Below are 13,451 nucleotides of genomic sequence, written 5' to 3' on the forward strand. Positions count from 1 at the left end.
ACTAAACTCAATCAAGGGCTCTCTACAAAACTCCTAAGGTAAAATTTTGAGCTCTAATTCAGACTGCTGGGGGAAGGATGTAGATGTATAAAAGATTTGCCAACTTACTTTCCATTCAGACATTTTTCAAAGACACGCTTACAAGAAGAAGATCCTTTTTGGCATACTAATTTAATGGATAGCCTAGCCTATATGTGAAATAAATTCTTTGAATCAGACTAGAAAAGCAGAATGGAATAAAAAAAAAAAAAAGAAAAAACCATATGAAATTTGGAAGGTAAAGAACTATAGTTGGATCCTCAATTTGTCTCATTTGCCAGTTGGGCCACCTTGAAAAAAATCTCAAGATTTTTGAATCTCAGTTTCCTCAAGAGTAAAATAAGTATAATGACAACTCTTATCTATAGCATCTTGGTAAGGATCAAATGAGATAACTAATAAAAATGATCAGTAATCTACAAAACAAATATAAATATTTCACAGTAAGTAGGGACTCAAAACGATCCCAGGTATCCCTTCTGGTGAAGATACTTGCATGGATAAATGGTAAAAGGTTTGCAAAATTATCCTGGCTGGAGGAAGGGTCCAGCAGTGATAATTCTGACTGCTTGTTAATGAGGAAAGATCATTTGGCTTCATACCTGGTAAGCAGTAGTCATCTCTAAATATTATCTAAGAAAAAAAAAATGTAAGATAGGACTAGTAGGGGAAAAAAAAAAAAAAAAACTAAGGTATGGGTTGATTTTTAAAGTAAATCCATGAGATATAGTAGCCGTAAGTCAAACTTCCCAGAAATGCATCTTTTTGTGAGGAAAATTTCTTTGTCACCCATGTTTCTGGAGTGGTTTAATTTCATGTGCCAAAGTCCACCTGCAGGGGCTATAGGGAGGCTTTTAACACAATGTCAAGTGTGATAAGTACTAAATTTAAAAAAAGTTATTACTGGTACACTATTACTAAAAAATATGCTGTGATTTTTTAATGCAATGATTTTTTAAAAAAATAGAACTGAAAATTTTAAGCATTTTAAGTTTTATGTTGAAGCAAAAATGACTCATACACATTTGTTTTTTAGTCTAAATGTGTAAGAGAAAAAATTTCTTATTCTAGTGAGTTTAGTTAAAAACCTTTTCACCATAAAAATAAGCATAATAAAATGATATGGCACTGAAGTACATTCATTCTCCTAAAATGACAGTTGCAACATTATTTTATAGTTAGGTATCATTTTTTTTTTAATTTATTTGACAGAGAGAGATCACAAGTAGGCAGAGAGGCAGGCAGAGAGAGAAGAAGGGAAGCAGGCTCCCTGCTGAGCAGAGAGCCCGATTTAGGACTCGATCCCAGGACCCCGAGATCATGACCTGAGCTGAAGGCAGCGGCTTAACCCACTGAGCTACCCAGGCGCACTAGTTAGGTATCATTTTGAGTAGGGTTAAAAATCATAAATCCTGGACTATGTCTCTGTAGAGAAATACCATGATGGTGAAAGAGGGGTAGTCACGAATAGAGAATTTTAAATGGCTAGAACAGAAATGAAAGTTTCAACACAAATGTATAGAGAAATTTACCAGTTACGCATGGACCTGCTAAGTCTATTAGACTTGTTAAGAACAATAAAAATACATTTAAGAAAGAGGGGGGTGACTGGCTGGCTGAGTCGGAGGAGTGTGCGACTCTTGGTCTTGGGGTCATGAGTTCGAGCCCCACACTGGGTGTAGAGATTGCTAAATAAATAAATAAGTAAACTTAAAAAAAAAAGAACAATAAAAATACATTTTTAATCATACAAAATATGTTAATCTATCTGTGAATCAGAAAATGACATAGAACTAAAGAGTGAGCTCCACTGACCACTGTTCCGTAAAAGGAAACACAATTTAGAAAGTCAGGTCAAAAGACCAAGTTCTTCTTACCATGAATAGATCCCACTGACCATGTCATAGTTCTGACATGAAGCATTCGTCCTGCTGGGCCCAGCTGCTTTGGAAATAAGTAGCACCACCAAGCCCCGCAACTGGAGGTTGTGCCGGCTATCGTGTACGAGCCCCCTGCCAACAAGAAAGGAGAGGATTAATATACTGTTACAGGATCAGCCACATCAAGTTAGGAAGTTGCTACTATTCACCAGACTTCCAAATCAGAGAATGGGACTCAGCGGAAAGAAACAGAAGTAGGGGAAGAAAGAGCTAATATAGCAGAAAGCAGTGAGTTCAGGAAACGACCAGGGAAACCCGTGGCTGGCATTAAAAATGACAGGCTCCGACTGTGAGGCCTAATGATCTGGCTCCTTCCTCTTTCTGGGTTTTCCTATGGTCTGGACCTTCCACCTCACAATCTCAACTGTTTGCTCAACCCATAGTTTTAAATTGCTCTACGGTAGCTAATAGCAACTGAAATACAAATTATATGGCTTGGGTGAAGTGATATTATTTGGTGATGATGGTGTGAAAGGAGAGTGGTAAAAAATAATTTCTGGGGGCGCCTGGGTGGCTCAGTGGGTTAAAGCCTCTGCTTTCGGCTCGGGTCATGATCCCAGGATCCTGGGATCGATCCCCGCATCGGGCTCTCTGCTCGGCAGGGAGTCTGCTTTCCTTCTCTCTCTGCCTGCCTCTGCCTACTTGTGATCTTTGTCTGTCAAATAAATTAAAAAAAAAAAAAAAAGATTTCTGCCTTCACAGGTAGAAAAGATGATCAGAGAATTAAAGTGACAAATCCAAATGACTTAAAAATTTACTTGATAAGTAAAATGGAAATGTATGCCATCAGCAAGTCTTGCCATTTCCTATTATTTATGGAAAGCATTATCATTCTAGACAACAATATGGCTTTAACTTAGCATGTCATTTTATTTTTGCGATGAGTATTGAATTTTCATAATTTCTACTATAACTAAGGCCAGGAATACATTGGTTTTTTTTTTCCCTCAAATATTGTAAATGGTTGTCATATAAGAACTAAATGGCAACATAGAAAGAAAGAGAGAAAGAAGAAAGAAGGAAACTATGGGCAATATATTATAATAAATTAATATTTAGAACAATGCTAATGAGCACTAATCAAGTAGATACTATGTATACATACATAAATAACACACAAATATAGTTCTTGAGTGTTGTGGAAAAAAGTATTAAAATTGTATTATACTTCATTAAATTATTAAGCCCTCTTTGGTAAATGTTGAACAAAGAATTAATTTAAATTAATTAAGTTAACATAGCCAAAATTAATGAGTTAGTTCATTACTTAAGAAAAATCGTTGCCCCTCATGCCTCCAAACAGAAATTTTAAAAAGGGCCCCTTTGTAACCTTCCTGGTTTCAAAATAAGGCAGATCTTCAGGCTTTCTGCAAAGGAACAGATATAGCTCTTTCGCTAATTATACTTTCCCCTCAATCTAGTAAGTGATCGTCAGCAAGTTTGAGGAGTTAGTAATTTTTAAAAGGAAGTTCTAATTTCTTAGGAAAAAGCAGCTAATTTATAGTAATTAACTTATACAGAACAGAAACAAATAATCATCAGAAATAGCCAAAGCCTCTCATTGTCATGTATCTCTCCACTTAAATCCTGTAGACCCAAATGGCAGGGAGGCTGGGAAGCACCCTATTTTATAAGTAAATGTAAAGCGGGAGCAGGAACACTTCCTAAGTTTTCTGCTTTGAATTACAAATTTTAACTTAGGCTGCTAGATCCTTATTAATGCACTGCCCAAGGTGAATCTTTCTTCTTCCCATTTTAGATAATACTATTAAGGAGAAGGTCTGAATTGGCTCTTACCTGGAGAAAGGGAAAAGAGGAAGACGAGGCTGTATGTGCGTGCTTGTGTTTTGGGGGTTGAACCTGGGGAGGGATGAGGGATATAATAACACAGTAAGACCTCCAGGAGGGTGAGAAGCTGGAGAAAAGTCTGACTACATCATGCTAATGAAATAGCTCTGGTAACAGTTTTGATGCCTTCCTCAAAGTTCTCAGAGATGGGACCTTCCATAGGAGACACACACACAAACGAAGAAGAAAGAAGAAAGAGGAAAGAGGAAAGGGGCGGGGGGGGGGGGGCAGGAGGGGAAGAGGATGAAGAAGACGAAGGGCAACAAATACTCATAGAGTGCTTCATATATGCCAGGAACTGTTCTAAGGGTTTACTCTATATTAACTAAATTAATTCACAGAAACTCCAAGAGGAAAGTACCACAATTACCCCAATTTTGCAGATGAATGAGGAAGAATGAGGCACTCAGAGAAGTTAAGCAACTTGCTCACAGCGGGTAGGCAGTAGAGCCTTGACAAAGCCAAGATCTGAGTCCAGACCAACTGACTCTACAATCTCTACACACTCTTTTTAGAAAAAAAAAATTTTTTTTGAGATTTTGTTTATTTGAGAGGGAGAGAATGAGAGAGAGACTGAGAACACGAGAGGGGGAAGGTCAGAGGGAGAAGCAGACTCTCCACCGAGCAGGGAGCCCGATGCGGGACTGGTTCCTGGGACTCCGGGATCATGACCTGAGCCGAACGCAGTCACTCAACCAACTGAGCCACCCAGATGCCCTAGAATCTATATACACTCTTAACCATTATGCTCTCATGACTCTCCAATCTGCTTCATCTCATGTACAAAATTATTTGCTAATAATGAGAAGACTGTAGCTTTAGAAATAGGTTTAAAAAAAAAAAACAACTCCTCCATTCACTAGCTGTAGGACTCGGAGACTGCTACCTCCGCTATAAAATGAGGCTGATGATGTCTACTTTCCATCGTCATTTTATGGAAGAAGCAACAAGAAGAAAGTATCTAATACTGTGGAAGCATGTGGTAGGTGATCACATAATCAGAAAACTACATTCGCTGTCCTCATTACTTTTTTGCCACCTATTTTTTTTTCTCAACTCATAGTTTTTCTCTCTTCTAATCCATTTCTACTCCTGTCTCTCAAAGTCTAGCCCACTCCACAGGCATACATAATTGCCTATAAATCTCCTCTCCTACCTCCCAAAATAACAAAAGTCGAGAAATTCTTCCCCCATCCCCTGCAAACTTCATCATGCATCAGTGAAACATTTGCCACTTCGAGAAAGCATTCTGAAAAGGTCAGGAAGAGAAATTGTAGTGGACTGGCTGACAGAAACCAAGGGAAGAGTCAGAAAAGCCCACCTTCTGACAGTAGTTAACGACCCAGAGAAGAGCTTAACAGCTTAAGTAAATTAAAAAACTGCTTCCAAACACCACTTCTTGAAATTTACTTCATTAACACCCTTAAGAAAAAAAAGCACCAAGATAAACTGATAAAGTCTGCAGCTCAAAAATGAGCTCACAACCAAACGAGAATACGAACTTTTGCTTCTGAGCATAAAAAATCCTTGGGATTCTATAATACAGAGATACTAGTTCTCATCTAGATCAGGCTGTACTCTGCCTGAAACAGCATGAGTTTCTCTCGGTGCCTCTCTACAGGAGGGACACTGATGAGCCAGAGCATGGCTAGAAGATGGTGAATTCCTCTAGTGCCACATGCATGCCTGTAGAAAAAGCTCTGGATGCTAGCTTAGAGCATAGTTAGGTTGGTGTTCTCAAATTTATTCAGGCAAAGAGGCACTGAACACTTACAGCAGGTTAGGCATGGTGTAAGCAACAGTGGAGGAGGGCCTGATGGTGAGCGCTGGTGAGCTGTGGTCTCCCTTCTGATGGATAAATAGAGTCTGGATTAAAAATCCCAATAAAGGGACGCCTGGGTAGCTCAGTTGGTTAAGCAGCTGCCTTCGGCTCAGGTCATGATCCCAGCGTCCTGGGATCGAGTCCCACATCGGGCTCCTTGCTCAGCAGGGAGCCTGCTTCTCCCTCTGCCTCTGCCTGCCATTCTGTCTGCCTGTGCTCGCTCTCTCCCCCTCTCTCTCTGATAAATAAATAAAATCTTTAAAAAAAAAAAATCCCAATAAAATGTGGCATGAGCTACCTTACAGGATGAACAAGGGCTGTGGGAGCACAGAGAAGGGGCCACTAACATAAATGGGGGCGGAGAGGGGTGAAGGAGACTTCCCTGAGACTTCAGGATGAGGAGGCAGTAGCCAGGGGAGCTAAAGCTGAAAGGGGAAGTGAAGGGGCAAAAAGAAGGTATTCCAAAGAAGAAACAGTATGGGTGAAGGTTTGGAGGAAAGACGGGGCCGTAGCTATTTCCAGAACCAACATGGCAGGAGCATAGCATGTGAGGGGAAGAGTTGGGAGAAGGAAAGCTGGAGGAAGGCATGAGAGGGGTCTATTCATCTGAAAGGGCTCCATCTGGGTAGGAGACAGAACTACTATAGAAACTGACACAACTGGATAGAAAATATGAAAACAGAGCAGGCCAATATTGATTCAACATGAAGAAATTAAAAAACAAACAAACAAACAAACAAACAAAAAAAAAAAAAAAAAAAACAAAGCAGCCTCTGGAGATGCTGAGTCCCGTTAACAGAGACATTCGGGAAACTGCACAGCCCCTGACATACACGCCTGGACTATTTGACATTTGAAGTTTCTTCTTCCTCTGGGATTCTTCATGATCTCACTTCACTTATTTAATTATCCAATACTCTACAGTATATATAATAGGCCCCGAAATTGGAAGAATCCTTTATTGTCATCAAAATTAGAATGTCATGAATGAAAGCGATATTAATACCTTGAAATCTTATTTACTGAAGTTCTATAGAATTGTGTTCCTTTTAGCTCATGTCAACTAAAACCTCATCATTCATTCATTCAACTAATTCAGACTGGACACTGTCCATAAATTAGGCACTGTGTGAGGCACAGACACAATGGTGAGCAAAACCAGGCATGGAGCTTGTGGAACTTGCAGGCTAATGGAAAAGACTGGAAATAATGGAAGAATCACAGAGAAATGCAAAATTACAATGGCAGTAAATGCCACAAAGGAAAAAGATGATACTGGGAGAGTTTAAAAAAGGGGAACTGACCTAGCGAGGAAAGTCAGAGGCTTCCATGAGGAGGTGATGGCTAAGCTGATACCCAAAGGCAGAAGAGATGTAAGAGGGGTCAGTGGGATGGGAACAGACACGAGGAGTATACCTGCAACGCAAAACCAGGCATATGTGAGGCTGAGAGCACTGTATGAAATGAAGCTGGAGACAGCTGGGACTAGACCACATAGGTTAAGCAGGCCACATGAAGACTTTTGCTCTTTATCCAAAGAGTGGTGAGAAGCCATTGTAGTTTTTATTAAGCAGCGGGTGACATAATCAGATATTTAAAAACAAAAAAAAAAACAAAAAACAAAAAAATCTTATCATCAGTGGAAAAATGACTTGGGTGAAGAGGAAGGAGGAAAACAAAGTGGGTATGAGGAGCCGTGTTAGGAGCTTTTACAGTAGTCAGTGAGAAATATGGGGGTAGAAATATGGGGGTGGACAAGTGAGAGAGGTACCAAATCTAAAGTAATATTGCAATTCGATTTAAATCGATGGTGGATACTATGTAGTCCTGGAAAATTAGCCAATATGGATAGAGCACTAATTTCAAATAATATCATCCTGAAAAATCTGTAGCTGAATTTGGGGGCAGGGTAGGAAGGACTTGGCCCCCTCTAAAATTCTGCTCTAGATCTACAACAGATAGAAAGAGCAAACACACACTAATATTCTTACAGCTATACCATTTCGTGATGGACATAAGGACTGAATAGGTGAAACTCCGTGCAACCCAGTTCTATATCCTTCTCACATTATGGTTTTATGGCTAACTGCATCATCATATCTTTCCACAGCTACTACCTTCCTTTCAGTTCTGTATTTCAGTCCTCAAATCATAGCTATGCCCCCCCACCTCTTTTTTGAAGAGGAGAGGGAGACTGAGAAGGGGGAGAGAGAAAGAGACAATCTTAAGCAGCCTCCCTGCCCAGCACAGAGCCCGATGCAGGGATTGATCTCACCGCCCAGAGATCATGACTTATGCCAAAGTCAAGAGTCAGATGCTTAATGGACTAAGACACCCAGGCGCCCCTGACACCTTTCCACGTAGCCTCTCAAATTCCATTTCTTCAATATATATGTACCAAACATGAGAGGCATACAAGAAGTGATATAATTAAAGAATTATAATAATAGGTTCTAATATGTTTAAGCTGAATAATAACAAGCAACAGATACCAAAGGCAGCAGAGTAACAAAAAGCTACCAGTACACCAAAGAAGAAAGAAAACCGTTTCTCGCAAGAGGTGCTCCTGACAGTAGAGGTAGCATTCAGATGGAGCCCGAGGGTTGGTCAGACTCCCCTGAGCAGAGAATGGAGGCAGGACTGGAATGGGGTTAATGGATTGGAAAGAGTGGTATATGAGGAGAAAAAAGACAGGTTATGCATGCTAAGAAGGTAGAAGAATGAGGAGCAGGTTCCGGAGCTGTGGGGGCTACCCACCGGGCAATATGTGAAGGCGAACAGGCCCAGAAAAAAGACAGCGTAAAGAATGAAGGGCTTTCGGAGTCAGGTTCGGAGGTGGGACTTTGGTCTGCAGGCAATCTGAAGGCATGGATGGTTTGTCAGCAAGGGAGTAATGTGATCAGAGCTAAAGACTAAAACTGTTATTCCGGGCCTGATATTGTTCCTCTGGCAGTAGCACACTGGGTGCAATGGAAAGGACAGGGAAGATTAGTTCGGAGTAGCTTCTTCCAATAGTCCAGGTGGGAGATAATGAGGGCCTCAATTAGGGCAGCGGCAGCAGCGATGGAAAAGAGCTGAATGATGGCCACAGCACGGACGTGGAACAGGCTAGTCTGGCCAGCTGACTGCATGAGGGGCGACCCTCCTGCAGTGAAGGAAAGATAAGGGATGAATGTGAGGTTCAGACCTGTTTCCCCGAGATGATGCTGCTAGCATTCATGGGGACTGGAAGAAAAAAGAGAGCTAATGGGGAATTAATGAGCTCAGTTTTGGACATGTTAACTTTGAATGCAAGAAAGACTTCCAGATGGAGATGCCCAGCAGGTAGCTGGAAATGCCGTGGCTACAGATTTGGGAAGCATCTTCGAAGAGGTGATGGCTGAATTAGTAGGAATTGATGGATGAGTTTTTGAGAAGAGAAAAGAGGGAAGGGAAAGGATGAGAGGGGAAAAGGAATCTTGGAGAATTCCTTCACGTAGGGGACAGAGGAAGGATGAGTAACCACATGAAGGAACACAGTGGGTCCACAAACAAATAAAAGGGGTCTCTGCAGATACCCAGAAAGAAGTGTGAACAAGCATGCATGATGGAGGTCATTTTGGACCTCAAAGCCTAGGCTCACTCGGGCTTTATATGGCCTTGCTATTTAATTATTGGCTCACAGGTACTATATACCTCACAGGCCTGTGGCAACCTTGAAGGTACTCAGGCTTGCCATCTTTGGATGCCCTGCACCTAGCAGAGTAACTGACATAGAGCAGGTCTCCAAAAAAAAAAAAAAAAAAAAAAACCACGCAAGATGAGAGAATAAATAGGTTCAAGAAGTAGAACAGCAGATTCTGCATCTCACACATCCCACCCAAACAGCCCCACTACTATTCCCGACTTTCCTCATCTCTGCTGTTCTCCATTTGCCACATTGAGCCAGTCAGCAATGCGTCTTGAGTCCCTCTTCCTAAATCAGAGTATATTCTTTAAAAGCGACAGCCACACAGGAGAAAAGCCCCAACATACTCTAAAAAACAGGCTGAGATTTTAATGCTACACTGGAAAGTTACCATATATGAGAATTATACCACATTAAAGGATCGACTCCTTAAGTTTTAAATAGAGAGAACTCAATATACTGGAGTGTTTATGTGTTTTGTTTCCTCATTTAGGAGAAGTGAATGAATTCACTGCTGCATCAGTGCCCGTGAGAGAAGGCTGTCCTCACTTTGAACAGAAGGTAGGGATTAGTTCCAGATGGAGAGTTGAGGTAGGATGGCAGAACTGGGGCATGAGAGAAAACTTTTGAGATGCATGCTCAAGAGTTCAGAATTCTAACTTATGCTATGATCCAAATCACAATCCTCTGGTACATTTATAGTCAAATATTAAGGAAAGAGTTTAGCCATGTACAAAGAAGGGACCATCACCTTTGAGTCAGCTCAAAGTGCCTCGAAATAAAACTAAAGGCAAAAAAATCGGTACCACTCAGACCCCCACAATAAGAACTCCCTCAGATGCTAACACCTACAGCTATAGAGCTTTACTATTCTATTACGCCACTTTAAATATATCCAATTCCAATAAGCCAATCCAAACAATGTAAGCACCAAAGATAAATGTCAAAACTAACATACAGGAGGTGGGTTGATCGATGAGATTCCTAATAGCACTTTAGGACAGTGACTGCAACTCCTAGACACATTTTTTTTAAGGTTTATATACAGAAAACTGAAACATCAGGATCGCCTGCAATGTGCACAGTTTTTGCCAAAGAAGCATTAGAAATACTCTGATCTTTTCTAATTTTTTTGAATGCTGATACAACCTGCTAAATTGATTTTGTACTAATGAGTTGCAACCTGCAGGGTTTTTTTTGGGAAAAAGTGTTTTGAGTCATGTAAAGTATGTGATATATAAAGTCAAAAGAACTGGAAGCATAATGTAAAATTAATTAAGTAGGAATAGTATCATCACCATTTAAAAACAAAAAAATCTGTCCATATACTAGAACAAATTTAGTGTTGCAAGAAACCATTAAAACTTTTTTAATGACATGGAAAAATACTTAAAATGTTAAATGAAGATAGAATATAAAACTGTATATATAATATCTCAATTATGTTTCAATATATGCACATATATATGCATAGAAACAAGGCCAAGGACAAAAACTAGAAAAAAATATGGCAAACATTAACGTTTTAAATCTGGGTATCATTATATAGGTGTTCCATATACAAAGTGTCTTTGTATTTTTCTGTACATTTAAAATATTTGTTTAAGAAATGAAAAGGAACAAGATAGGAAGCAAATACCCCTATATGATAATAAGCGTTAATCAACAGATTTTTAGATTAAGGGTGATTTATTTCCTAAAATGCATAAGAGCACAGATCTCTTTTTAAGTCTGGAGAAAAAAAGTACTGTATTTTAAGAATAACAGAATTTTAAGAAGGCAGATGACTTACTATATTATAGTTGTGTTTTTCATTTCAAGAAAAAAAATTAACCCACATTTATGAACCCCAGAGTCCTATGTTGGGTTCTCATATTTCACCTTTAATTTCTCTAAGAGGTAGACACGAGGCCAATGTTTAAACGATATCAAAGAAGTGCTGTTAAAAAAATATATAATTAGTAATTCAATGACAGTAATATTACTCAGTTGTAAAAGAAAAAAATTAACACTCATGAAAATTGTTTTAAAGCACTATAATTTGAGGGAGACTAAAAATAGTCTGCATGTCACAGATTTTTATACAAAATTAGCAGAAGAACTAGAAGTTAATTTCCATTGACAAAATGACCCAAATTGTATTATTCCTGCTATATCCATCCTGAGACTAAACTGCCCTAGACTTGAAACAACTTTAGGGCCTGGGGTGACCAGCCCTTAGAATCTGGGAGCTGTGGCAGTCACTGACATGGCTCGAGGGCCACATACACATCCCACCCGAGTTAAATCCCTGAGGGACATAAGGGCCACGGAACTGTCTTACCAAAGCCCTTCCAAAGCTGCAATTAGGTTTGATGGGCATGTGGCAGGAGACAGGTGCTGGGGAAAAAAAAAGGAAGTAAGAGAGAAGAGAAAAGTAGAATGGGGGTGAGGCATAGTGGTTGTTGAGCAGGGCGTGGAAACCAAGCCAGGAGCTTTTCAGAAATGATTATTAACACCAGTAGTTTGATGATACGTGATTGAAATAAAAAAGAAGTATAAAATAATGCCATAACTGATCAAGTCTGCAGCAACATTGTAAGCTGGCCGGCCACCTTAGAATTAAACCATACCACCAGGAAACAAACAAACAAACAAACAAAAAACCCCATGAAGACTTTGTACTCGAATGATAACTGAAGATTTAAAAATATGAACATAGAAAATTAGGACCATTTAAAAAAATAATATTTTGATCACACTGAAAACTGTTAAAATTATCTCATACAATAATTTTTATATACAGACCTCTTTTATTCACATTTTTAAAAAGCACTTCAGTGTTGAAGCAAAGGGGTAGAAAAATTGAGTGCTGGAACACAGGCATCATTACACTCCACAGACACACCAGACTCCCACTACCACTCATGCGGGGCCCCCGGCTAAGAGCTGGTGCTGTGAATTACACCTCCTACTACCACCATCCGTCTGCACAGGGAATAAATCAACCAAACATGAATGAGTGCTCCCTTCATGCTCAGTGCTTTTCTCAACTTGCAATCCTGATTTCAATAGACTCTGCCACTCAAAAAGAACTGCTCTCAGATTAATCTTCCATAATTTTCTACAGTTTTACTAGGCTAGTATATAAGCACAGGATTTTTTTTTAATTCAAAAAGAATCTCGTTAGGGGAAAAAAGACTGTTTTAACATAATACCCAATTTGCTTAGTACCTGGGGGTCTGAGTCCTATTAGCTAATGAAGGTGGTCCAACAGCGCAAAATTTAGAATATTTGCTTGAGAACAAGTTGGAAAAGATGAAAAGGTAAAAGGTCATTCAGCTGGCTTTTACATAACACGAAGAGGTGAAGCCAAAAATAAAGATACGAAAGCAGATGGGAGAAGCCAGTAAAGATAATCAAGTTGGAAAAAAATGATGAAACACCTTACAGATTAAGAGTTAATACATTAAGGGCAAATTGGGGTGAGGGATGGGGGTGCAGCAAAGTCAAATGCTAGCATGGATTTTGGCAGGAGAAAAGACTTTTTTAAAAATGAAGAGAAAAGCAATCAAAACCTAAAACCATATTGTTGCAACACGATGGTTCAGAAATCAAGTGCAAAATTTTTAGGAACATCTTCTCTTCTTCCAAAATCAACACTGAAGTCAAGGTACAGAAAACCAAACCATGGGAGAATTAGAAGTGACAGGCGGTGGGACACAGACTGCCTGTGTTCATCCTTCACAGAATGTCCACAAGAGAAAAGACCTGATGACTGGCAAAGTTCAAACCTATTAGTTCTCATAATTGCAAATATTGCAACCCAATAACATTAAGACCTTATAAATACTTAAAATAATCACAAGGGCACCTGGTTGGCTCAGTCGGTGGAGAGTGTGCGATACTTCATGGTGACTTCAAGCCCAACGTTGGGGGTAGAGATTACTTTAAAAAAAATAATAGGGGTGCCTGGGTGGCTCAGTGGGTTAAGCCTCTTTGGCTTAAGGTCATGATCCCAGGGTCCTGGAATCGAGCCCTGAGTCAGGCTCTCTGCTCAGCAGGGAGCCTGCTTCCCCCTCTCTCTCTCTGCCTGCCTCTCTGCCTACTTGTGATCTCTGTCAAATAAATAAACAAAATCTTAAATGAATGAATG

General features: G+C 39.8%; 1 protein-coding gene across 2 annotated transcripts in view; it reads right to left on the reverse strand.

Moving 5' to 3' along the window:
• The window catches only part of PDSS2 (decaprenyl diphosphate synthase subunit 2), a 259,962-nt gene that overhangs the window by 146,263 nt on the left and 100,248 nt on the right, over positions 1 to 13,451 (reverse strand). For both annotated transcript variants that reach the window (XM_059401140.1, XM_059401141.1), the window contains exon 2: positions 1,917 to 2,051. In XM_059401140.1, the coding sequence (XP_059257123.1) occupies positions 1,917 to 2,051 (135 nt within the window). The remainder of the gene's footprint in view (positions 1 to 1,916; positions 2,052 to 13,451) is intronic.

Source organism: Mustela nigripes, chromosome 5 (assembly GCF_022355385.1).
Source record: "Mustela nigripes isolate SB6536 chromosome 5, MUSNIG.SB6536, whole genome shotgun sequence".
Classification (NCBI taxonomy): Eukaryota; Metazoa; Chordata; class Mammalia; order Carnivora; family Mustelidae; genus Mustela; species Mustela nigripes.